Source organism: Ailuropoda melanoleuca, chromosome 10, assembly GCF_002007445.2.
Source record: "Ailuropoda melanoleuca isolate Jingjing chromosome 10, ASM200744v2, whole genome shotgun sequence".
Classification (NCBI taxonomy): Eukaryota; Metazoa; Chordata; class Mammalia; order Carnivora; family Ursidae; genus Ailuropoda; species Ailuropoda melanoleuca.
In genome coordinates, this window is record NC_048227.1 from 10119321 (window position 1) to 10145272 (window position 25952).

At 52.9% G+C, this 25952-nt stretch overlaps 1 protein-coding gene across 2 annotated transcripts; it reads left to right on the forward strand.

The window, feature by feature from the left end:
* The first annotated feature begins 530 nt into the window (after nucleotides 1–530).
* Nucleotides 531–24165, forward strand: RCC1L (RCC1 like). 2 transcript variants are annotated; one of them, XM_011226022.3, is made up of 11 exons: nucleotides 531–910; nucleotides 2299–2428; nucleotides 6654–6782; nucleotides 7582–7648; nucleotides 8656–8707; nucleotides 9453–9537; nucleotides 11580–11761; nucleotides 15577–15664; nucleotides 16534–16707; nucleotides 18333–18418; nucleotides 23449–24165. In XM_011226022.3, the coding sequence occupies exons 1-11, from the start codon at nucleotides 587–589 to the stop codon at nucleotides 23524–23526; spliced, it is 1395 nt and encodes a 464-aa protein (XP_011224324.2). In that variant the 5' UTR covers nucleotides 531–586; the 3' UTR covers nucleotides 23527–24165. The 2 variants fall into 2 exon arrangements, with proteins under 2 accessions (XP_011224324.2, XP_034525911.1); XM_034670020.1 differs by having other exon boundaries at nucleotides 603–732.
* Nucleotides 24166–25952: the final 1787 nt, after the last annotated feature.

The following is a 25952-nucleotide window of genomic DNA, read 5'->3' on the forward strand; positions in this document are numbered from 1 at the left end:
GAACTGGGGCGGAGGATGCACTGCGGAGGGCAGCAGGGCCTCCCCACAGGGTCGGGGGCAGCCGATGCATCTGCACTCCAGCGCGCTGTGGCTGGAGCACGACTGAGGGGCCTGGAAGAGGATGGGGAGGCTGCGACAAGGCCAGCTACGAAATGACGGGGGGCCGTGGCAAGGAGGGTAAACTGGGATGGGGGAGAGCACCACAAGGGAGCCGCTCAGAGCGGGCCACCCCTAAGTTTTACCTCTGCTGATTGACAAGCAGCAAAGGGTCCTCGGAGCTAAAGCGCCCCGCGCCCTCGGGAGCCGGGAACACCCTCCGCAAGGAACTCGGCGCGGGGAAGGCAGGCGCCCGGCCCGCTACTGAGCTGGGACACAAGTCGCGCTCGCTGTTGCTGCGCCCCGCCCACACAGGCCCGCAGCTCCCCGGCTCCGCCCCGCCCCCCGCCGTCCACCAACCATTGGCGGCCCTCGGCGCCTTTGCCTTCAGCCAGTAGTCGACGGGGCCTCGGGCTCTTCCGCCGGGGCGTGGGGTCAAGGGTCACCTAAGATGGCGGCGTCCAGGAGACGCTGAGGCGTGGAGCGGAGGATGGCGCTGCGAGCGTTGGCGGCCGGGGCTCGGCTGGGGCGGCTGTTGAGCGGGCCCGGCCCGGGGCTGGGGCCGGGCCCGGGGCTGAGGCCGGGGCGGGGGCACCGGACGGCGGTCGGGCGCGAGGCAGACGCACCCGTGTTCCAGTACGTGGGCGAGCGGGCGGCCCGGGCCGACCGCGTTTTCGTGTGGGGCTTCAGCTTCTCCGGGGCGCTTGGCGTGCCCACCTTCGTGCTGCCTAGCGCCGGGCCCGAGCGCCGCGCCGGCTCGCGGCCGCCCCGCAGGATCCAGCCCGTGCCCTACCGTCTGGAGCTGGACCAGAAGGTGCGGGCCGGGGCTCTCTCCTTCCGTAGCGCCCTCCGGCCTCCGCCGCTGCTCCCCGAGGCCCTCTGCGAGAAGTTGGGACGCTGGGTGGTCCAACGTCGGGGGGTAGGACCCTCGAGCGGGCTGCAGGCCCAGGAGGGAAGGGCGTTAGGGCGCTGTTGACATTAAACGAGTGGCCGAAACGTGCCCTTGTGCCAGACTGGCGTCATTCGCACAGTTTAATGTCTGTCACCACAGTCACAGTTTAACGTCGTTGTGGTTACAGAATATCCTTTCTTTAACTTCAGCCCTTTTAAATGTATGGAGACTTTGTTTTATAGGCTAGCATATGGTCTACCTTGGACAACGTGTCATGTGTGCTTGAAAGGGATGTGTATTCTGCTATTGTCTGGGCGGAGTTGATGTCAGGTCAAGTTAGTAACTTCTTGGTTGACCTATTATTTGCTCCAACAGTTATTCACCACCTCAGGCAGCTGCAGTGTTCATCGTTAGCTGCTGATTGTTTTCAAAAAGTATCCCTGGGGAAAAGGCTGTTTGCATTGGGTGATATCTGGGTCAGGTCAAATAAATAGAGCCTTGTGCATGGGGTATTCCAGGGAACCACCAGACAGATCAGATGAGAAGGCTCTGGGAATGGAGCTATGAAGTTCCTCCAAACCCTTTCTGCCTCTTCCAGTGGCTGCCAGACTGCCGGTTTGCGCTGTAATTGTGAGCTGTTGCTTTTCAGAGCTACTGCAGAGCTTAGCAGAGATGGATGGGAATAGGTCAAGTTGAAGTGCTGCCAAGCTTCCTGTTCTTACTGACTCAGCTGCTTTTCTCGAGTAAACATTCCCTAGATTGCTTTAAGTCTTGGGTTAATTTCCAGAGTTCTGAAAAAAATGATGCTGACATTTGCCAGTGTTCTCGTTGCTCCACCATTTTCTCTGTGTCACTCAACCCATGTCCTTTTAATGTAATTACTGATATGGTTGGATCACATCTGCCGTCTTGCTATTTATTTCTATAGGTCTTTTATTTCTGTTTGTCTTTCACTGCCCTCTTTTGTGTTAAATAGGTATTTTGGGTACCTTTTAAATTCCTTTGTTGGGTGTTTTGCTGTATATTTGAAGAGGTTTTTCTTGGGATTATAGTATGTATCTTAATTTATCACAGCCTATGTTAGGTTAGTAGTGACCCAATTCTCAAAACAAAACAAAACTATAGCAACTTGGGGCTCAATCCCAGGACCCTGAGACCATGACCTGAGCTGAAGGCAGATGCTTAACCGACTGAGCTACCCAGGCACCCCAATACCATGTGTTCTTTGATTGGGCAAACAACCTGTCATTTATTGCGGAGAAAACTTGTTAACACCAATCAGTTCATGCTTTATGGGAACTCTTTTTCAGATTTCATCTGCTGCCTGTGGCTATGGATTCACGCTGTTATCCTCTAAAACCAAGGATGTGACGAAAGTTTGGGGTATGGGGCTCAACAAAGATTCCCAGCTGGGATTTCACAGGAGCCGCAAAGATAAAAGTGAGTGTGCTCACCATGACTTCTCTGTGCTGTGAGTGGTCTGAGGGAGCTCCCTTTTGTTTTCAGGAATATGATGGCATAAACCAGACTGGCACAATAGATGGATAGATGGAGTCTTACACGGATGTTATCTGGACTAGATTTGTTTGTCAGCCTCTTTGGTAGTAACACTGAACCTTTAGGCAAAAGAATTTTTGCTGATAAGTAAAGATGTTCCTCTTGGGGCTCCTGGGTAGCTCAGTAGTTAAGTGTCTGCCTTTGGCCCAGGGTGTGATCCCAGGGTCCTGGGATCGAGCCCCACATCAGGCTCCCTGCTCTGCTGGGAGCCTGCTTCTTCCTCTCCCACTCCTCCTGCATGTGTTCCCTCTCTCGCTGGCTGTCTCTCTCTGTCAAATAAATAAATAAAATCTTAAAAAAACAAAAAAAGATGTTCCTCTTATTGTGCCTGATTTATAAATTTTTTTTAAAGATGTTATTTATTTGAGAGAGAGAGTGTGTGTGGAGGGAGATAGAGAATCCCAAAGCAGTCTCCATACTGATCATGGAGCCTGATGTGGGGCTTGATCCCAGGACCCTGAGATCATGACCCAAACTGAAATCAAGAGTCAGATGCTTGACTGTCCGAGCCACCCAGGCACCTCACCTGATTTATAAATTAAACTTTATCATAGATAGGTATGTATAGGAAAAAATATAGTGTATATGGGGTTTGGTTCTACGTGTAGTTTCAAGCATCCTTTGGGGGGCTTGGAATGTATCCCACATGGATAAGGGGGGATGCTGTACTGGACAGTCCCTTTACTGTCTGGATAAACCTTTCCATTTTTTCCTTGTTTCCTAATTCATGTGCAAATATATTTTTGCACAGTTTTGATCAGTGTGTATTTTCTGCCTTCTTTCACTTAATTTTATATAAAATTTCTTTTATAAGTCAGTACTGAAATCTCTATTAGCTGTAAGATGCCACATTGTGTTTGTTACATCTTTTACTGGGAGCACGTTTAGGCACACACAGAAATGGACAGAGTCGTGTAAGGCATGCCAGCTTCAGTTACCAACTTAGCTAGTTTTGTTTTGTTTATTTTATTTATTTATTTTTTAAGATTTTATTTATTTATTCGACAGAGATAGAGACAGCCAGCGAGAGAGGGAACACAAGCAGGGGGAGTGGGAGAGGAAGAAGCAGGCTCATAGCAGAAGAGCCTGACGTGGGGCTCGATCCCATAACGCCGGGATCATGCCCTGAGCTGAAGGCAGACGCTTAACCGCTGTGCCACCCAGGCGCCCCCGTTTTGTTTATTTCCTGTACCTTACCCTCAATAATTTGAAGCAACTCCCAACATTATTAATTTTGTTAGTAATTATTTCAATATGTATCTAAAAAAAATAAGGACCTTGGGGCTCCTGGGTGGCTCGTTCAGTTGAGCGTCTGCCTTTGGCTCAGGTCATGATCCCAGGATCCCGGCATTGAGTCCTGCATCGGGCTCCCTGCTCAGTGGAGAGCCTGCTTCTCCCTTTCCCTGTGCCTGCTGCTCTGCCTACTTGTGCTCTCTCACTTTCTCTTTCAACTAAATTAAAAAAAAAGGACATTAAAAGAAAGTAAATGCAGCGTCATTTCCACACCCTCTGCCCCCCTCCCTTCTCGTGCTCTCTCTTTCTCTCAAGTAAATAAATAAATTCTGCAAATATAAATAAATAAATAAAAGAGTTTTAATCTCAGCATAAAAGTTCTTTGAATAAATTTTCCTTAAAAACTAACGTATTAAAAACCCAGTGTGCTAAGAGTTGCATATAAATATAGAACAATATTATGTTCAGTTAGCCAACATATATTATATGCAACTTTAAGCACATCGAGTTTTTAATTAAAAAAATAAACAAAAAAATAAATATATATGTATAATTGGCATACTGTTCTATGTATGACAATATATAATAACAGAAACTTATAAAGTTAAAAACTCAGTGCAGGGGCGCCTGGGTGGCACAGCGGTTAAGCGTCTGCCTTCGGCTCAGGGTGTGATCCCGGCGTTATGGGATCGAGCCCCACATCAGGCTCTTCCACTATGAGCCTGCTTCTTCCTCTCCAACTTCCCCTGCTTGTGTTCCCTCTCTCGCTGGCTGTCTCTATCTCTGTCGAATAAATAAATAATAATAAAATCTTTAAAAAATAAATAAATAAATAAAATAAAATCTTTAAAAAACTTAAAAAAAAATTACATTGTTTATTTTATAGAATTCTCCAGTCTGGAGTTTGCTGTGGTTCCATTTAACATGATCCTCTGTATTTCCTGATTAGCTGTATTACAGCCAGATTCCCCTTAAATGATACGTACTTACTGTTTCCCAGGCCCTTAGGTGTCTATGTAGGTAGTAATGGGGGTGTATACGCTAACGACATTGTCCAGTTGCTTTGATTTTGCCTAGAATTACAGCATCTCAGTGTGATAAAGCAGTTATTCCATGCTGATTGAAAGTTGTCTCTGGAAATTCTATCAGTCGCTAATGAATACAAGTGAGCAAGTGTATTATTGTAATGGTAATAATGCCATTTTTTGGTAGAGTCCGTAAACGTGGGACCCATAGGAGAAAAAACACAGGAGTGCTTAGTGGCGGGTAGGTTGAGAACTAATGCACTTGTGAATCTTCTTCCAACAGTACAAATACTAAAAGCTCTTTGTTTAAAACCTACAAGGGGAATTCCCCACATAGACCATTCTGGTTTTTCCAGCAGGATTGTAAAGAACAATAAGGTTTTTCTGGGGGCATCTGGGTGGCTCAGTCGGTTAAGTGTCTGCCTTCAGCTGAGGTCATGATCCCGGGATCCTGGGATCGAGTCCTGTGTCGGACTCCCTGGTCAGTGGGGAGTCTGCTTGTCCCTCTTCCTCTGCCCTTCCCCCCAGCTTGTTCTCTGTCTCTGTCTCTCTCTCTCTCTCATAAATATTTGACAGAGAGGGNCAGCAGGATTGTAAAGAACAATAAGGTTTTTCTGGGGGCATCTGGGTGGCTCAGTCGGTTAAGTGTCTGCCTTCAGCTGAGGTCATGATCCCAGGACCCCGGGATTATGACCTCAGCTGAAGGCAGACTCTTAAGAACTGAGCCACCCAGTTGCCCCTAAATAAAATCTTTAAGAAAGAAAATAAGGTTCTTCTGTAGAGTGACTTCTAAAAAACTTTCTCCCTTACTTGCTTATTTAAAAATTAAAAATTTCAGGGGCGCCTGGGTGGCGCAGTTGTTGAGCGCCTGCCTTCGGCTCGGGGCGTGATCCCAGCATTCTGGGATCGAGCCCCACATCGGGCTCCTCAGCTGGGAGCCTGCTTCTTCCTCTCCCACTCCCCTTGCTGTGTTCCCTCTCTTGCTGGCTGTCTCTGTCAAATAAATAAATAAAATCTTAAAAAAAAAATATAAATAAATAAAAATTAAAAATTTCAGGGGTGCCTGGGTGGCTCAGTTGGTGGAGTGTGCAACTCCAGGACCTCAGGGTCATGAGTTCGAGTTCCACGTTGGGTCAGAGCTTACTGTAATTAATTAATGAATTAATTAAGAAAAGTTTAATTTTAAAGATTTGATTTTTTAAGCAATCTCTACTCTCAACATGGGGCTCAAACTCATGACCCTGAGATCAAGGGTCTCATACTCCACTGACCGAGACAGCCAGGTGCCCCTAAAATTTTCTTTTTTTTCTAAAATTTCTTTCCAGAAAGCATATTTGTGTACTTCAGAGTCCTACAGGTGCAGTAGAATATGTGGTGAAAAGACTGGTTTCTGCCCCTGCCCCCCCAGCCACACAGTTTTTCTCCCTGAAGACAACCTGTGTTAACAGTTTCCAGTGTCTCCTTCTGGAGAGATGTAATGCGTGTGCAAGCAGATGCTTCTATGGATTCTTTCCCCCACTTTCTAATATAAGCAGTATCGTACAATATATGCTGCCCTTCGCTTTACTGAGAAATGTTCGTGGGTCTTACAGGAGGAAAATGCCTTTACTCTCCTTAGGTGCAAATGGCTTTAACTGACACGGGAAGGCCCACGGGAGGCAGTGCGGTGCAGCGGGTCCGGACCTTGGGCCTGCGCTTCTTGTCTAGGCACACTAGCTTATGTGCCTTGACGGGTCACTCTGATCTCCGACTGTGGGGCGGCGTGGCGGCTGGGCAGCATGATGTCTACCGTCAGGAATGCTGTGACTTTCCGTCAGTGTGATGCACCATGAACCTGCTCGATCTTTCAGCCCGGGGATACGAGTATGTTCTGGAGCCCTCGCCCGTGCCGCTGCCTCTGGACAGACCTCAGGAGACACGGGTGCTGCAGGTGTCCTGCGGCAGAGCCCACTCTCTCATCCTGACAGACCGCGAAGGAGGTGAGTTGGCCTGTTGCAGGTTCACGGAGGAGTGGGGGAACCACTTTCTTGCCCTTGGTTCGTTTGGTGGAACCACACGTGATTAGTGAGGCTCCTGGCACTTCCTGAGCTCCAGATCACCATATTGGGCAGATCCTGCCAGCCCTTTTATGTTCTCTGCTTTCTGTGATTCCTAGAAAGCCTCAGGTATTTAGAAAGGTACCAGTGCGCAGCAGGCCGCCTTAGCGAGGCCTCCCACTTGCTTTGCGGGGAAGTCACTGGGCCGGGCTGTGCGTGTAGACGACGTTTTCTGTTGCACCGAAAGGAGCCTGTTCACCAGCGCTTCTTTCAACTGGTGGGCTTCCAGAGTCCAGATAACACGGACTCTCTTCCGAAGAGCGATTGTTTCTAGGGGAAGGCCATCTTGCCTAAGTGTTTCCAATTTCATTTTCCAGCTAAGCGTGCTTTGTGGGGAAAAGGCAAAGGTGGTGTTCAGGAACTCTTTCAAGAGGAGCTTTGGCGTGGAGGGCAGCCTCTAGTGACAGGTGCAGGGAGTGGGGCTGGGGCTCACCTCGGAACGTGGAATTCTCGAGAGGTGGAACGAGGGAAGGGGAAGGCAGAGGGGCCCGTCAAGGTGGCCCGGGCTGTTGCTGCAGGGCCAGACCCCAGCATGCCTGTGGGTGTGCCTGCAGAGGCTGGGGGTGTCAGAGAAGGAAACCGGGCACTTAGGGTGAGTGGTTGGACAACCGCCTTGCAGTCCTGACGTTCTGGGATCCCACAAACCTGCAGAGCTGATTTCACGGGTGGTGTTACTCTTCAGTCTTCAGCATGGGAAACAACTCTTACGGGCAGTGCGGAAGAAGCGTGGTCGAAAATGAAATTTACAGGTGAGTTCCCCAAAGGACTTCCCCAAATCGTGCTAAGCATTTAACATTTCTCGTGTGGTTACTAAGTGATAGACCCACAGAGCAGGAAATGGCAGGCCTCCCCCTGCTTGAGAGGGACGGTGAGAAGTCACTGGAAAGCTGTGGAGGGTATTGTTCCGTTGCGGGGTGAGCGCCGTACGGTAGCTTGGTGGAAGGGAGGGCGGTCGAGCATTGATTGTGGTGCGAAGAACTTTTTAATTAGTTTTTTATTTTTACCAAATTGATGAACTTTAAAAATTCCTCTCTGTTCCATTCTTATTTATTTCAGTCTTTTTTCTTTCAAGATTTTCTTTTTAAGTCATCTCTACATCCAATGTGGGGCTCAAACTCACAGCCCCAGGATCAAGAGTTGCACACTCTACCCATTGAGCCAGACCCTTTTTATTTTGGTCTTTAAAAAAATTCCCCTCTCCTTCCTTACATTATGCTGTTGAGCGAAATACTAGTCTCACCTCTGCCAGCATATTAAAATCACCAAAAGGAGGGGATACCTGGTTGACTCGGAGTCTGCCTTTGGCTCAGGTCATGATCCCGGGATCCTGGGATTCAGTCCCACATCGGGCTCCTTGCTCAGCGGGGAGTCTGCTTCTCCCTCTGCCGCTCCCCCTGCTTGTCCTCTCTCTCTCTGACAAATAAATAAATAAACTCTTCAAAAAAAAAATCAAAGGGAGGGGCACCTGGTCGGCTCAGTCCATACAGTGTGCGACTCTTGATCTTGGGGTGTAAGTTTGAGCCCCACGTTGGGAATGGAGCCTATTTTAAAAAAAAAAAATCACCAAAGGGCTGTTGTTTTATTTTATTCTCATGCGTAGGCCTACCTCTGCCCTATATTTGACCTTGAGAGTTTCCCTAACAGTTACTGTGTGCATGTTGGGGCCGTCAGTTAGGGGTGACGGGTGGGGGCAGAACCACACAGTGCTTACTGTGATCATATCTCTTGCTTCTCCCTATATTGCTCCTGGCTGCAGCGAAAGTCACAGAGTCAATAGAATGCAGGACTTCGATGGACAGGTGGTCCAGGTAAGAGACGCATGCTGAGAGCCACTCATCCAGCCCCTCGGGGATGCTTTTGCAGGGGTGAAAGGTGGGGGGGTGACGGCAAATGGGTTCAGCCAATTATTTGAATTAATGAATTATTTTAGTAAAATTATTGCCTGCCTCCTGTAGGTCAGGAGGGTGTTGGTTTCTGCTAGATTACGAGGGTACAGAGTTTAATAACGTTTGAGGGGCTAACACTCTTAAGGGGGAGGCACAGGTTAAGCTAGCTGTGTGTGTCCCAGGCTGGCGCTATCTTGCTCACCATTTTATTTCCATCCCCAGTACAGAGACTGGTACATGGTCAGTACTTACAATAAATACTTAAATACATAAGCAGATGCTTACAGGAAGGGCCCTGGGAGCACAGGAGAATTGTTAAATCTCCCAGGGGTGGCAGAGGAGTGTATCAGATAGACCAGGGCCGGGTGGTAGGAAAGGTGTTATGGCAGAAGGAGGGAGCTGCCTGAGGGCTTGGCAGGGTAGGTGGGGAGCTAGTACCCAAGATTGGAGGCCAATAGGGAGGCGGAGGAGGGGACGGGGAGGAGAAAGGCTTACGGAGGAGGGGACCGAGCAGGAATAAGATGTGAAGGCCATGTGGGGTAGCTCGCCTGGGCCCGGCCAGCTCGCTGCTCGGGGTGGTAGGGAATGTGGCGAGCTTTAGGTCTGTCGACCAGGACACTGGGCGTCCAAGGATTTCTCATCAGCCTCACCTCTGTTCGTCTGACAGGTGGTTTGTGGCCAGGACCATAGCCTGTTCCTGACAGACAAAGGAGAAGTCTACTCTTGTGGCTGGGGTGCCGACGGGCAAACAGGTAGTGGGCCTTTCACCCCTGGGGACGGTGAGCTAGGGAGCTGTGAGCTGTAGGGCTCTTGTGGGCGAGCGCCCACCTTCCTTAGACTCTTCCCTCTCTTCCCACCCTAGTCAGTCTGTCCTGCCTCATTCCCCTCACCCGCGCACCCATGGCAACTAGCCCATTAAGCGTTGGGTAGAGCATTCCAGCCGCCCCTCAACAAACGTTCACAAAGGCCATCTAAAGGGAGCTCGATTTGAACTGTTTTGAGGAGAATGTGATTAAGGGCAGGAGGGATGAGGGATAAACTTTATTAACCTTGCTTACTTAATCCTTTTGTTTTTTGATATTTGTCTGAAGGGAGGGCCTTTAAATTTAAGACTTAAATCTTGTATAAACTCTCCCTAATACCACTACCACATGAGATCACCGTTGTTCGCTGGCTCGTGTTTCCTTCCCGTGCTTGTTCGTACGTGTACGCTTTTTATATTGTAATGATAGCATAGACGTGATTTTATATGCTTGTTTTCTCTTTTAAGTTTTGTTGGTACAGTTTTCACAGTTGTGGTTTTTAATAATTTGAATGATATAGCATCAAGCTAATTTACCGTAAGCTGAGTGAATCATTATTTATCAAATAATCCGTTAGTCATTACCCTCTTGTCAGGAGGTACACTTTTTGGTGGGGGGGGGGGCAACCACACTTGGTCATTGAAGATATTATGATATTGATCATGTATACATACACTTTTTCTTTTTTGGGATTGTTGGCGTAGGATAAATTCCAGGAGTGGGTCAGATGATTAGAATATTTTTGTGTTTTCACAATGTATTGTTGAGTTGCTTTCTAAAACTTTTACCGGTTCGTACTGTCCTTAGCAAGGTACAGAAGTACCACGGTGGCCATAACCTCTCCAGCAACGAATATTGTCAATTTGAGCGTGCTGATTTCATCCCCGTGTCAGGTTTTTTTATGTGCATTTCTTTGGTATCTGTAAAGTTGAAGCCTCTCTTTATTTTTAAAATCGAGCTGTCGGTCATTTTGAAAAAAAATAAGAAATTGTTGGTAGATGCCTCCCGACAGCACAGATAGGAATAAGGTGAGACATGAAAGCCCCACTTGCTGGAGAGAACCGTGGTTAACAGTCTCCTGGTGCCAATCCAGAAACAAGCTGTCATAGGTGACCCTTTCTCTGGCCTCCCTGCCCTTGCTTGCTGGGCTTGGCGTCCAGCACTGCAGGCCCCCTGCCGTCAGTTCCTGGAGCGGGCCTCCTCTTGCAGCCACAGGGCCTTGGCACGAGCCAACCCTTCCTTAATGTGTTGAGTAACTTTCGACCGTGGGCTCCTATTTCATTGAATTGAACTCGCGGAAACTGGAAGGGCCTAAACGGAGATGCTTTCCTCCAGAGAGGATTCAGGTTTGCTTTTGCCTGTTGCTAAGGGGTGCTGCGTGTCTGACGCTGCTCTGGGCCCCGTTGTGGAAGCCTGGCTTAAAACGGGAGTCTGGGGTATGCATTTTGCCTTGGTCTGCTGCCCAGGGCTCCCGTCCATCACAGTGCAGATGGTGACATTTGTCCCGATAGCCTCTGGCCGGCCCTGCCTTTTGCCCTGTTCACCGTCTACCATGCCAGCGGGCCAGTTTCGGCTTACTGTTATTTTCGGGAGGGGCGTGGGGTGTTGGGTTGGGATGGCTTCTGGAAGATTTCCTTTATTTTCTGGTAAGGCCAGTGGTGCATTAGCAATCACTTGCTGCAACATTCCCCATGTGTATTCTTACAGGGTCCACTGGCCTCATTGTGTCATGCTAGTCTGTCTTGTAAACGTTCCTAACTTGAATCAGACTTAGAAAGTCTCCAGGGTTTTAAAAATAAACGATCACTCTTCTGTTTCTTCCTCCTCTGAGAGAGCGTGGAGAAGGAAGTCGTGGAGAAGCAGAGGGGCAGATAGCATTGGCGAGCTGATACTTGTAAAGCGTTTAAAACTGCGCTCGGCACCTGGGAAGCCTGTGGAAGTGTCTGCTCCAGGAGTCAGTAACTGGGAGTAACGCTTGGCCGTTGTGGCAGGTCTGGGTCACTACAATATCACCAGCGTGCCCACCAAGCTGGGCGGGGACCTGGCCGGAGTGAACATCGTGCAGGTGGCCACCTACGGTGACTGCTGCCTGGCTGTGTCTGCCGAGGGCGGCCTCTTCGGTTGGGGGAACTCGGAGTACCTGCAGCTGGCCGCTGTCACCGACTCCACTCAGGTACGGGGTCGCCCACAGCCCGGGCTGGGAGGGTTGGAAATCCAGAGGGCTAAGGGCGTTGATGAGAGGTTCTTCAGGGGTGCCTGGGCGGCTCAGTTGGTCCAGTGTCTGACTCTTGATTGCAGCTCATGTCACGGTCTCAGGGTCGTGGGACTGAGCCCCACGTTGGGTTCCGTGCTCTGTTAGGAGTCTGCTGGAGATTCTTTTCCCTCTCCCTCTGCCCCTTCCCTGTTTGTGTGTGTGTGTGCATGTGTGTGTGCGTATGGTTTCTCCCTCTCTCACTCTCAAATAAGAGCTTCTTCAGTAATGTGTGACGTAGGACTTGCTTTTTAGGCCTGACCATCCGTAAGACTGCTTCTTAGCCATCTTGTCAGAGTCTGGAATGAAACCTGGGGTTCAAAGTCATGGTGATCGAGCCTTCGATGCGATAATCCCGGTTTAGGGCAGGCTGTTGGGTGCGCCTTTCGCCCTGTCTCAGTCTGAAAAGGGTACGAGGCTGTTTAGGGCCCGTGGCGTCCCCATATGCTTTCTGTTGCAGTGTAACATGCATGCCACATAAAGCACGCAGATCACAAGTGTGCACCTGGATGAGGACACCCGTGCCCCACCCCCCGCCCCCCAAGCAGTGGGACACGCACAATACTTCAGAAGCCCCTGTCTGTGGCCTCTCTGTCACTGCCCCCGCCTTCTCACTGAAGGGAGCCACCATCAGTACAATACAGGATTTTAAACATGAAGGGGAATTGCAAATAAAAATAAAAAGTAGGGCTCACTGCATGTGATGAATCTCTCTTATCTCTCACCTGCATTCAACAGTTCTCAATGGCCTATGTGAAAAAACAGACAAAACCAAAAATCCCCCCAAAAAACCCGAGACATAATTCACCATTTACAAATGTAGAATTTAGTGGATTTTAGTGTGGTCACAAGGTGTGCAGTTGTCTAATTCCAGAACATTTTCTTTACCTTCCTCTCCCCGACCAAAAACAATCCCATACCCCTAATGGCCAGTTTTTGTTGCTATCTGCCTCTCTGCCCTGGATTTTTTTTTTTTTTTTTTGAGAAGGGGAGAGCATGCGCATGGGCAGGGAGGGGCAGAGGGGGAGAGAAAGAATCTCAGGCAGGCTCCATTCAGAATGTGGAGCATGACGTGGGGCTCGATCTCACGACCCTGAGACACTCAACTGACTGAGCCACCCAGGTGCCCCTGCCCTGGATTATTTTGCAGTAAATCCCAGATGTCATATTTTATCCATAAAAGTTTCTGTATGTATCTCTAAAAGATAAGGACTGTTTAAAAAATATACTTTATTCCTTAATACCATCAAACTTCTGACCATATACAGAGGATTTTAAATATTTTTTTTTTTTTAAGATTTATTTATTCCTTTTAGAGAGAGCACAAGTGGGAGGGGTAGAGGGAGAGAGAATCTCAAGCAGACTCCTCGCTGTGCATGGAGCCTGAAATGGGGCTCCATCCCAAGACCCTGAGATCACGACCTGAGCCGAAACTGAGAGTTGGTCGCTTAACTGACTGTGCCACCCAGGTGCCCCTTAGATACATATTAATAAAGAGATCAGCTGAAGGTCAGCACACAAGATGAGGAGAGGCATTCCCTGTGGTCCGGCCCGTGCCTAGAAGCCCAGACACGGTTCTGAGCTTCCTAGTAACCAAAGCAAGAAAGAAAACATGCCCATTTACATGATTCATTCTTTCTTTTTTGTTTTTTGATTCATTGTTTCTGTAAGATAAACAAATAACCTGTTGAGGAAAATTGTTGCTCTTCTTGCTCCCAAGTCCTGAGAACAGTGTCTCCCACGGCCCTCCTGTGACTGACAGATCCAGGGTCGTGGCGCTGTTCCTGCTGCATAACAGATGACCCCAACACTTGGTGGTTTTACCCAACACACATTTATTATTCCACTGTTTCTGTGGGTCAGGAATCCAGGGGTGGCTTAGCCGGGTCTTCCGGTCCTGGGCCCTCGAAGGCTGCAATCATCTTAGGGTTCAGCGGGCAAAGGCTCCGCTTCCAGGACCACCTGGTGGTCGTTGGCGGGACGCAGGTCCTCGTGGACTGTTGGACTGGAGCCCCAGTTCCTCGCTGGTGGTGAGCCAGTTACGAGCTGTTGGCCCAGCCTTCCTTGGTTCCTGGCCACGTAGGCTTCTCCATGTGGCAGCTCCCAACATGGCAGCTGGCTTCATCAGAGCAAGCAAACTAGAGAGCGAGAGAGAGTGCCAGCGAGACGGAAGCCAGCGTTTTATCATTTAATCTTGGCAGTGACCTCCCCTGGCTTTTACTGGCGTTCTGCTCCTTGGAAGCCGGTCACGCGGTCCGGCCCCACACCAGGGCGGGGAGCCACATGGTCATGACTAGCAGGAGGTGGGGATCATGGGGACCATCTTAGGAGCAGCCCACTGCAGCCGTGACTCTTGACCGTAGCCCGAGCCTCGTCCTGTCTTGGGCAACAGTGGTGCGTTTCCGGCGACTCTGCTAGAGCGTGTCTTGGCGCTCGCTGAGGGCGTCATGCCACATCAGTCAGGTAAAGATGCTCTGACAGCCTCGCCTCATCCAGGTGGACCTTTTCTGGATCAGTGAGCCCCCTGATTCCTTCTGAGTCAACTTAGGGACTGTTATCCTCCAGCTGTCCCCGTTCAAAAGTGTATCTGTAAAGATTCGTGGCCGTCACTGCAGCACTTAAAATCTTTCTTTCCAGAGTTATTCCTCAGCTAAGTTGGCCACACTTCATTCTCCAAACCCCTGACCCTCGTGTCTCTCATTCTCGGCAGCAGATCTGGCCCCTGATTGATAGAGAAAACACATGCTATCAGATGCGAGTGCCCTCAGTTTCCCGCTCTGAGTCCTCCACCCTCCAACCCTTCCTGGCGATACCCATTCTCCTCCCTACATCCCAGGGCCCATCTCCTCCTGCCTTCTTGGGAGCTCTCCTCCATGTGCTGGGCCTTCTTCCCCTCCTCCATTGATCCCTCCCCGTCTGTCCTTCCACCTGACCCATGCAGCCTCCACCGGCAGATGCCCCATGTGGGCTTCCCACTCTCCACCCCGACTGCTCTTCGGGGTCCACACATCTGTATCCCCAGATATTTCCACTTGGCCGTCTCTGGGTGCAGTGAACGGGGCATCCCCCACACGCGGGTCCTCCACGATGTCTCAGGTCCCCTCACGTTGCCTCTGGAAACCATGCCCCTCCTTTTCTTAGGACCCGTGCTGGCTCCCCGTTATGCTCAGGAGAAAGACCAATTCCTGGCCCACAACCTCGTGCTGATGTGGTCTTCATATCCCCCCTCATCCCTCTGCTTCAGCCTCTCTGACCTTGTTCAGGCTCCCTAAAGGTGGCCTGCTTGCCCCCTTCCCAAGTGCTCCTGCCAGCTCCGCTCCTGGGGATGTCCTCTCTCCCCTGAGTTACACCTGCTTGTCCTTCAGATCCCAGGATCAAATGAAGCCTTCCAGGTCCTTCCCTGACTCTCCTCCCTGCAAACCGGATCAGGTTCCCCAACATTCGTTCTCAGAGACCCTGGACCCTCCTTTGTTGCATTCCGCACAAATTAATTTTGGGTTAGTTTTGGCTGACCTCTTACCTTTTCCACCGGACTCTGCTCTGAGAGAGGGACCAGGTTGCTTCCTTCTGTTGAATTCCCAGTACCCCGTTAGATGTTTTATGTATCTTAGACATTCAGGAAGTACTTGTAGATTGAACGAACGAACTGGGACTTACCTGCTTTGTACACGAGACAGAGCGTTTCTGAGTTCTCGCTGGTCTGTCTTCCTAACAGTGTGGCTCTGGTTTTGATTCAGGTGAACGTCCCCCGGTGCTTACCCTTCTCAGGACTGGGGAAGGTGAAGCAGGCCGCGTGCGGCGGTACGGGCTGTGCCGTGTTAAATGGTGAGACCCTCCTGTGGGCAGTTCATGGGGACGCTGTTAGGTGGGTTGGATGGGGGGCGGCTCAGGGTCCCCTGGAGTCATGGCTGCGGACCTCAGCCCGAGGGAGGGAAGGGAGCGTGGCTGTGGGAAGGTCTAGTTTGCCTGGGCTCAGTTTCGTAGATGGTGAGGGTGTTGTTCTTGACAGAAGGATAATAACCATGATTCAGACGTAGACAGCTAGACAGCAACAGGACTTAAGTCCTTCTGAGCTCTTTAACAGTAGCTGACCTCCGGAGTCAGCTCCTCCTCCCTGCGCCTGGGCCGGAGACACAGCCCTGCCCTCCCCAGGGAGCCTGTGCCAGAAGACACAAGACAGAAAAGCTGTCGGGCTTGGATACCGAGGCTCGTGCCCTGGGGATTAAACGTCTGGTGCGGCCAAGGAGCATTAAACCTTCTGTGACCAAAATAATCATTTCTGAGACTTTTAGGAATCTGGCCAGAGGTGGGTTGTGTAGTTGGCTTGCTCTCGCGATCGGCGTGACACACAAAACATCTGTGTGGGAAAAACTGTCCTGAGCCTCCCCTGTGCTCACCAGGCTTCTGGGTGACTGATGACCCAGGCCCGTCCCGGGTATGCTCCGGATGTGGGAGTTTGTGTCCTGAGATGGGGTAGCTGGCCACATGCCCCCACAAACAAGAATCGGAAAGAGGACAGAAGAAACACTGTTTCAGATCTCCGTCCGTGTGTTCTCGTCAAGCAAGGAGGCGCGAAAACCCACAACAAACCATCCACGTGGATATAGTGGATCTTGGTGGTGTGGTCTGAATTCCCGGTGAGGGTGGCCTGCCCTTGGTTCGCCTTACTGACCGTTGTGTTTGCTCTCACGCAGGAGAAGGACAGGTTTTTGTCTGGGGCTACGGAATTCTTGGGAAAGGACCGAACCTTGTGGAAAGCGCGCTTCCAGAGGTGATCCCACCCAGTCTCTTCGGCCTGACGGAGTTCAACCCAGAAGTCCACGTTTCCCTCATCCGATGTGGCCTCAGCCACTTTGCTGCCCTGACCAGTAAGTGGCCAAGCGGGATGGAGGTTTTCACAAAGCGTTGCCAAATCACAAAGCCATAGAATACTCATGATTCGGCAGGCGTCTGGCTGCTGTGCCTTTCTCCATTCTGTTTCTCGTTCGGTTTGCTGCTCCATCGCTGACCTGAATAGTCAGACTGAACTAAATTCATTTCACGGTGTGATTCTCAAGTAAATTTGGGTTTCCTTGCGATCAGAAACATCTTTTCATTCCATGGGAAGGAATTGTTTTCTTTTGAAACATCTGGGCTGGGACGGTGAGTGTGGGTTGTCCAGAGTCCCGGGAGTTTTTTGAGGCCATTTTGCTCGACCCAGTAAGAATCCGTATGGCCGAATTCTGGAGGGAACAAAGATGTGTTTTCCAGGACGTTTCCGGGCTTAAGCTATGTGCAGAGTCATGTGCTTGGGAATTCCATCCGAAGTGTTCTACTAGGGTGGACTGTTTTCTGTTTGCTGTCATGCTGTGTGGCTGCTGTGGGTCACGTTGATTTTCCCCAGGACCCGGTGGCCACCCTCCAGGTGCCGGTTACTGGCCCTCAGTAGGGGGAGCGTCAGAGCTGGGGTTTCTGTCCCTTCTGTGGGCCCAGCATTTGCATCCGGCCAGCTGGGGGTTGGCATTGGTTGGTTTGCCCTGCTCATGTTTTGGGCGGGGGCCAGACTGGATTGTTTGGTCGAATACATAAAATCTCAGGAGGGGAGGACCAAGAAGGATGGTGAGATCAGAGGGCTCTGACAGCCCGTAACAAAGGGACTTCTTATTTAATCAGCCCAGATTACTGTAGTCCTGACTTCTCCTGGCTTTTCTTCTGTTCCCCATGACCACAGCCTTTTGCCAGGAATGAGGTCTCTGTGCCAAAGAGCGCCCCCAGCTGGTGTGGATGGAAATTTGAGGGCAAGGTGGGGCTGTGGGCAGTGCCCTGCCAGGGCTGGGGGTCTGTCCTGTGGGTTGGCATTTCCAGGGCCCCCTCTGGGTTCAGTCTGCCAGGCTGTCGTTCTCCTTCATGGCACTTTTTACAATTTGTAAACATCCATTTTTACAGTGACGTTTGCTCACTTGTCTAGGTCATGCTCTTTGCCTCACTGCAGGCCCGTGAGGACAGGGACCGTGCGTGTTCAGTCGCTGCCCTGTCCCAGCTTCTAGCACACGGACGAAGACCTGGCCGAAAGAGGCGCCGGTCACTGTGTATCTCTTGACCAAATGGTCCCAAGATACGGAAGCCAGACAAGGAATGGACAGATTGTCCTACTACTCACTCCTTCAGGGCATTACCCGGTCTCGAGGGGGCTCAGCTGTCAGGCTTTGAGGAGGGGGTGTGCGTAAGGTGTGAGCAAAGCAGGCTTTGTGCGGAGCCGCCTGGCCCCAGAGCACCCCGTCTGTGCCAGTCCCCTTTGTGACGGATGCGGCGTGCGTCTGGGCTTGGCTGTGCTTTGGTATAGGGATGGTATACTTTTCCATTCAAAAGAAAGCATTAATGCCTGGTAGAAATTGAAATTGAACATTGGGCCCTGTTGGTACCTGGTTCTAGAAAGCCTGTTCTCGTGACCCTCCTCCTGGAGACTTGCTCCTGGTCTAGCCCCAGCCAAACTACCATTTTCCTTTCTTTGCAGACAAAGGAGAGCTGTTTGTGTGGGGCAAGAACATCCGAGGGTGCCTGGGCATCGGTCGTCTGGAAGACCAGTATTTCCCATGGCGGGTAAGGCTGTGCAGGGTGGGCTTGAGGGTGCACCCACGCCAGGGCCCTGGGAACGGCTCCCCCTCTCAGGTCCCGGCTGCCCCCTCCTGCCCCGCGGCTTCAGGCGAGGCCTGTCGTGATGAGGAGCCGGAGAGGGCCCTCAGCTCCGTCCCAGGGCCTGCTGAGTGAGCGGCCTGCTGGAGCGGGGAGCGGTCTGGCCGAGGGTTCCAGTCCCTTGGTGCCCGAAGAAGCCTCGTCAGAGGCTGTCCATGGGCATGTGGAGCGGGGAAACAGAGGCACGCCAGCACCTCAGAGAGGAGCTGGCCGGGTGCCGAGGGGCCCCAAGAGGGAGAGATTTGAAATGACAAAGTTGGCGCTCCAGGAGCTGTTTACGGAGGCCTGTGGGGAGGAATGTTCTACAGCGAACTGAAGAGAAAGCAGGATGTTTAATATTTAGAGTGCCTTACCACAGCCACCAAAGTAAAAAAATGAAAGCTTTCCTTAGGGGGAGGATGCAATTATACAAGAAAGGCTCATTTCAAAATTAAAGGGGATAAAGGTTCTTTTCTAAATTGTAGTTTATCTTAGTGTTGTTTACTAAGTTCTCCAGGAAAAAAAAAAAACTCTCCATATTTTTGCAAACAGAACCTACGTACGTGGTACCAGAGGTATACTTTTTTTTTTTTTAAAGATTTTATTTATTTATTTGACAGAGATAGAGACAGCCAGCGAGAGAGGGAACACAAGCAGGGGGAGTGGGAGAGGAAGAAGCAGGCTCATAGCGGAGGAGCCTGATGTGGGGCTCGATCCCATAACGCTGGGATCACGCCCTGAGCCAAAGGCAGACGCTTAACGACTGCGCCACCCAGGCGCCCCACAAGGGGTATTCTAAAAAATAAGTCTGCCATCTCTGGTCCCAGAGGCAGCCACCGGTCCTGGTTTCCTAGGTTTCCTTCCAGACGTGGTCTCTGCATCGAGAGGCGTGTGCATGTGTGTGCACATACGTGTGCGTGCACATGCTCAAGGATCTTCTTCGAAGGTTGGATTTTAATAGTGTGTTTTGAAATCGTGTAAAGCATTTTTTAAAACCTCTTGTGAAAACGCAAAAGCCATGTAGAATTTAAATAAAGTCAGGATTTGTCAAAACCTCCTGCAAGACGTTTCGAGCCACCTCAGGATTTGGGGGGCTGTTTCCCTAGGCCGTGGGCTGTCCTGGTTCCCAGTGACCCCGGCAGGCCCTGACCCCTTCATAAAAACTGGAGGTGCAGTTTCTAAGAAAACAGGTCAGAGTGAGGGCTTTCTGTTTGCTGGAGAGAAATGGTTGTGCACTGGAGCTGTGCGCGGGCTGGCCGGTGCTTGCTCGCTCGTCCCCCAAGCCCAGGATCCCCCCTTATGGGTGAGGAATGGACAGCCGCTTGGTGGACGGGGGGTGGGGGGGGCAGGGCCGGTGACGCGAGCGTCCATGATGCACGGGTCCTGCTCGCTTTCGTGGTAGTTCTCACTTCTCGCTGAGGGGAAGCTTGGTGAGCGGCAGAGCGGCTGGGTTTTGGATGCCTGACTGCTGTGCCAGGTGTGGGGGGCTCCCCACCTGCCTTCCTTTCCCCCAGATTACAGTGACGATCAGCCATGCAGTAAGATTGGGAATCTGATCGCACTGTGTTGTCCAAATGGCTGGGGCTTGGTGGCCACTGTGGGGCTGGAAGCACCTGGGTGTCAAGGCCACTTGCTGTTGAGACTGGAGCCCCCCCCTCCCCCGTGGACTCCTTACCAAGTGGCCCTTGGGAACGTCGCTCCCTGCACCCCTGCTGTCAGGGAGACACCCCAGGCTGTCCCCCTGACAGCTGCTCTCCTGCCGAACCCCTGTGCTCCCCCTGGCACAGTGGCTGGGCCCTCCGTGGTGGTGGGGTTGGGAGGACCGGCCAGAGGGCGCCTTCTGTTGCTGAGGGCCTGGCGCTTGCCGTGCTCTGCAGGCCGGAGCTGCCAGCCTGGGCTCTGGGGAGTGGCGGTGGCAAGAACCAGGTTTGGGATCCACGGGGTTGGATTCCTTAAAGATCAGATCCATCTCGTATTGGGTCGTGGGATCTGATTGCAGACTGTTCTCCTGTACTTTTTTTTTTAATGACAGATGATTTTATTCTTTAAAAAATTTGTTTTTTCTTATTAATCTTTGGTGGGTGAACTGTTCTGTCACCTTAGGAGTATTCCAAGAAGGAAAAAAAAAGGAGTAAAGCCCTGTTTGTAGCATCTGCAACGGCACTAACTCTTCGCAGGCTCACAGAGCCCGGGCTGCTCTGCCAGTCTGCAGGCCCAGGGAGGGACCCCTGCGCCCCACCCCGACTCAGACCTCTCTTTCCAGAAGCTTTCCTGCAGGTTATCCTGCCGTGCACTGACTCTCAGAGCTCAGAGAGGGTCAGTGAGCTCTTCAAGGCCCCTCATCTGGTGAGAGGCAGGGTCCAGAGCCAGACTCGGGTGTGCCCGACTTTGAGACTTGACCATGGTGCCCTCCTCCGCGAGGGCCAGGAGCTGAAGAATCAGGTCCCCGGCAGGGCTGGGGGTGGGGAGAGGCAAGGATGTACCCCCCAGTCTATACAGGGCCCTCTGACCTTGGCGGCACTGCGGGATCAGGCCACCAGGGCAGGTGTTTGAATGGCCTTCCCCCGTCACCCACCCAGCAGTGCACTCTTTCCGGACGTGCATCTCTGCCTGTGTGAGGGCGCAGCAGAGCTGTGCCTGCCGGGCGCCTCGCTTCCCAGCCATCCTCAGGACGGCCTACGGGGCGCTCCCCCGGCCCCCGGCCTGTAGCTGTGGCCGCTGACTTCAGGAATCGGCGGGGCGGTGGGGGGGTGCTGCCCCGCCTCACAGCCACGCAGCAGGCGGGGCTTCGACGTGAACTTGGGGCTCTGCGTGCCCACTCTGCAACCTCTCGCCCTGCGGCCCTCGGGTCGGGACCAGGTCGGCTTGGGGTGCACGGGCTGGCAGACCTTGCAGCCAAGTCGGTGAGCAGCCTTTCTCCTGGGGGCGTCTGAGACCCGGTCATGAAGAGGGACGTTCCTGAGCGGATTGCGTTCAAACTTGTAAGAGCGTGTTGAGTCCTTCAGGCCGGATGAATGGGTTCCCTGTGCAGGAACCTAGTGAGTGTACATTGGTTGAGAAGAGAAACTTCACTTCACCCAGACGAGGACACAGCACACGTGGCTGAGGGCGATCTCGTCTGGGACTCGGTTCAGAGACCGTCAGAGACAGAGAGGCCACGTGCCAGGAGAGCGGGGACCACAGGGCCTCAGAGGCCAGCGTCAGCTGCGACCGTCCTTCCGGCCAGCCGACCAGGGCCAGGTGGCTCCTCTGGCCAGAGCACTCGGGGACAAGGACAGAGATGCTTAAGTGCAGCAGCGTGGGGGCCGGGGAGCGCCGAGGGCGGCCGTGTCCCCAGGAAGGTCAATAACGCGCGCTCTAATGGCCCGGGGAGGTTGCTAGGAATTCACCTGGGCCCGTGGCCGCAGAGGCAGCACGTTTCCTTCTGCTTCCATGGCCAGCCTGGAACGCGTCCTGCATCTGCAAGCCTTGGCGGTGGGCCGCGGGCACCGCTGCTCGTTTGTTCAGTGATTTCTGTGATAGGTGTCTGCTTAGGGAGGGGGGGCAAGTGTCCATTTGCCTGGTGGCTGGGAGCCCTTAATGGACTTGTCTCCCCACGCTGCAGGCCCCGGGCTCAGGGGTTGCTGCTGCCGCCCCTGGGCTTTGAGGCCAGGCCATCTGGATGAGGCCTCCCCCCTCGTGCTCAGCTAACTCCACAGGCTGTTACAGATCCCTGCTGCAGCTGTCATGCTGCCCAGCAGAGCACGGCCACCAGGGGAGGGTGGCCGAGTTCGGATCTGCTCCGCAGAACAGCAGCCTCCGCATCCTGCAGGGGTCTGAGCGCGAAGCAGGGCGGGGGCACCGACTTGCCAGCTGCCCCCTGAAAAAACACGGTTCTCGCCTGTGCTGCTGCCTGCCTCAAGAGCCTCTGGAAGGATGGCGGAAGTGGTTTCCAGTTCAGCGGGAGGGTGGGAATAAAGGGGCAGATGCTGACAGGGTGCGGTTAGAAGGTACTTAATACCGGGGCCCCTGGGGGGCTCAGTGGGCAGAGCGTGTGACTCTTGATCTCGGGGCTGTGAGTTCGAGCCCCACAGCGGGTGCAGAGATGACTTAAAAAAGGGATTTAATACCTTTCACTGCACGTCGTTCTATGACGTAGCCATGGGAGGGTCTTACTTATTGAAAATAACAGTGATAGTCTAACGAGGAAGAAAAGCGCTCCTTGCCTGGGGAACTGGCCTGGCCCTGGGCACATGGAAGTCCTGGAGTCGTGGGCGCCCCGGGGCTGGCTGGGTGGCCGTCTCCCACGCCAGCCTGTAGGACAGCGACAGTCATTTTAAAGGCCAGACGGCCGGAGCCTCCACATCAGCCTGGGGGCTGCTGGCACCTTGCGGGTTGGCCTCTTGCATGGTGAAATGCTGTCGGCATGGGTGGGCACTGTTGGCAGGACTGGCCGCAGGGCCTACGGTCCCCTCTGTGACACAGTAGACCTCCCTCCTCGAGGGTCCGCGTCGTCCGGAAACAGCCGGCCTGGAGCTGAGGCTGATGGCTCACGCGGCTGGAGATGCCGGCCGGGGCCTCCTTCCCAGAGTGGACCCCAGCCAATCCTGGCAGCCATGGTGGTGACCCCAAGGAAAGGTCATTGAGCACCGGGTTCGGGAACAGTTGTTGACCTCTGGCAGGGTCGAGCTCGTGCTGAGGACGGATAGCGCTGTGGGAGGTGCAGGTTCCAGCAGCCTCTCCGACGGGCGGGTATGAAGAGTCACGTCGGCCACTGGCTGGGTGGGATGTGGGGCAACTGTCTGCACGGTCATCAGAACAGCCCTGCCGGCTGCGTGGAAGCACCCCCATCTCCAGGGGAGGGAGCCAGGGTCCGGGTAGGTGAAGTCACCCACCAAGGGGCAGAGCCAGGGTCGGGCCGCACGTTGGGCCTCCTCCAGACCATGTCCCCTCACGCTGTGCTGGGTCTTGTTTTGCAGGTGACCATGCCTGGGGAGCCCGTGGATGTGGCGTGTGGCGTGGATCACATGGTGACTCTGGCCAAGTCCTTCGTCTGAAGCTCCCCCCTGACCCGCTCGAGCCCGGAACCTGGCCTCAGCACCGCTTGGACTGCTTGGCAGAGGCCCCGGCGGGGGCTCTTGCCGGGGGTCAGAGAGGATCCGGGCCCTTTGTGACGCGTGATGCTCTGTGCCAGTGTCCTTAGCGAGAATGTACTGGAAGTCCCGGGATGCAGGCCCCTCTCTGGCTGAGGGTGAGATCTGCTGCATTGACCGCAGGAGGGCTGTCCTCATCCGGCCAAGCACCAGCGAGAGGGGTCCCGGCTGTGTGTCACGTCTGACCCGAGCAGCGGGGCCGGGGGAAGCTTAGCTCTGCGGCATTGCCGTTTTGTTCGTTCTTCAAGGTGGCCTGGCAGAATCTAGTGACCACAAGCAGAGTTCCTGGTGGGCGTGTGAGCTTCAGGGCGAGCCCAGCCTGACTGAGGGGGCCGGCCTGAGAAGCCCCCGCAGGAGTGAGCGCGAGGCCCGGTTCTTGCGCACGGAAAGCCGCCCGCCAAAGCTTGGCTGGAGGGCCAGCCTCAGGGAGGAGATCCGGAAATCGTGGCAAACATTCGAGGTAGTAACATAAACTTGGCCTTTCGTTTAAAAGCATCTTTTTAAAAATCTCTTTTGAAATAAAGTCTATTTTCTGCCTTTTTATTTTTGAGCACTGAAGAGGTTTTTTTTTTTAATCTTACTTGATCATTTAGAGATTCGCTTGCAAAAACAAGGCTTTAGATAAAGAGGCGACTGGAAGCCAGTGACAGATACTTCAGAAGACAGTCCTGCTTGGAAACGATTTTTCTGCACAGTCTCCTCCCACGGCTCAGTTGGGAGAAAATGACGAAGTCTAAAAATAACTGGAAATCATGTCACCCACCGGGATCTCACTCCCTGGCTGCACCCCCTTTCTCTTATTCATTCACTCAACAGATACTGGGTGCCCCTTGCGTGCCAGCCACTGCTGATCACCCTGGGTCACTCGGGGATGACAGCCCCACAAGCAGGTCCCACGTAGCTTGCGTTCTAGGAGGCGAAACACAACTGACAAACTGGAGAGTATGGTAGATGGTTACGTGGGCCGTGAGACAAAGCCGGGAAGGGGCTGGCCATGTGGGGGCTGGCCGTGTGGGGCTTTGCGGTTGAAAGTGGAAGGGTCGGGGCGCCTGGCTGGCTCAGTGGGTAGAGCTCAGGGTCGTGCGTTCAAGCCCACATGGGGTGTAGAGATTACTTAAAATATTTAGGGGGCGCCTGGGTGGCTCAGTCAGTTAAGTGTCTGACTCTTGATTTCATCTCAGGGCTGTGGGATCAAGCCCCGAGTTGGGCTCCATGCTGGGCACGGGGCCTGCTTGGGATTCTCATTCTCCCTCTGCCCCTCCCCCCTGCTCATGCTCTCTCTCTCAATAAAAATCTTGAGAAAAAAACAAAGTGAAACCGTCACTGAGTAGTCCTTGTGAGCTGAGGCCACAGAAACCAGCCAGCTTGCCTCTGGGGGAGCAGCGCCGGGACCCCTCTTCTGGGCTCATGCTCCCTCCACTTCTTGGTGGAGAACCGGTTCTTTTGCTTGACAGCGAAGATCTGCCATAAGCTTGAGAGAGAAGTTGAAAATGATCTGCCATTTTCCTTCCCAAAACTCCCGGCTGGGCCGCGTACCCCAGGGGTGAACAGAAGAAATCTGTTCTCAGTGCAGCAGGCGTCTTAGAGCACCCGCTGATCTAAGGAGGGTGAGTGCCCTGGAAGGTCAAGGTCATGCTCCTGGGTGTTCAGGGAGGAAGAGAGGGTGCTGGGGAGGGTCTCTGTTGAAGGTAGGAATGGTTTTAAGCCTCCCACCCAAGATTCAGATCCAGTGACTACCTCTGTCTTGGACACAGCAACCGGGATACTAAAAGGGACGCCCTTGGATTGGTCTTAAAACCCAGGGTCTTGCAGTTGGGCTTGGTCTCCCTGGCTGGCTGGAATGTGCCATGTGCCAGACCCTCTCCACAGTTGTTCTCTGCCCTGGTGTCTCGTCACTTCTGTCCCCCCGTCCCTGACCCTCCCTGCATTGGGCACCCGAGTCACCATGGATGTCCTGGAGCCCGTGCGTCATCTGAAGGCCTGAGAGGGCACTCAGTCTGCAGACCCCAGAGGGAAAAGACTTCCAAGCAGCAGAACTTCCCGAGGCTCGGAGTGGTAAGAGTGCTTCAGCCTCACGCTCACATCCTTACGTCTCCAGGCACAGGGGTGAGGTGGGGTGGGGTAGGGGTCGGTGGGGCCAAGTGCAGACAGGTCTTCAGCCCCGCCCTGCTCACACCTGCCTTCCGTGGAAAATACCAGAGAGGTCCAAGACCCCTTTCTTGCCGGGGCAGCCCCAATGCCCACCTGCCAAGAGGGCAAGGAGCCAGCTGCTAGAAGCTCGTGGGAGGGACGCTGGGCAGGTGCCCTCCCTCCTGCCTCCAGGGTGTCCT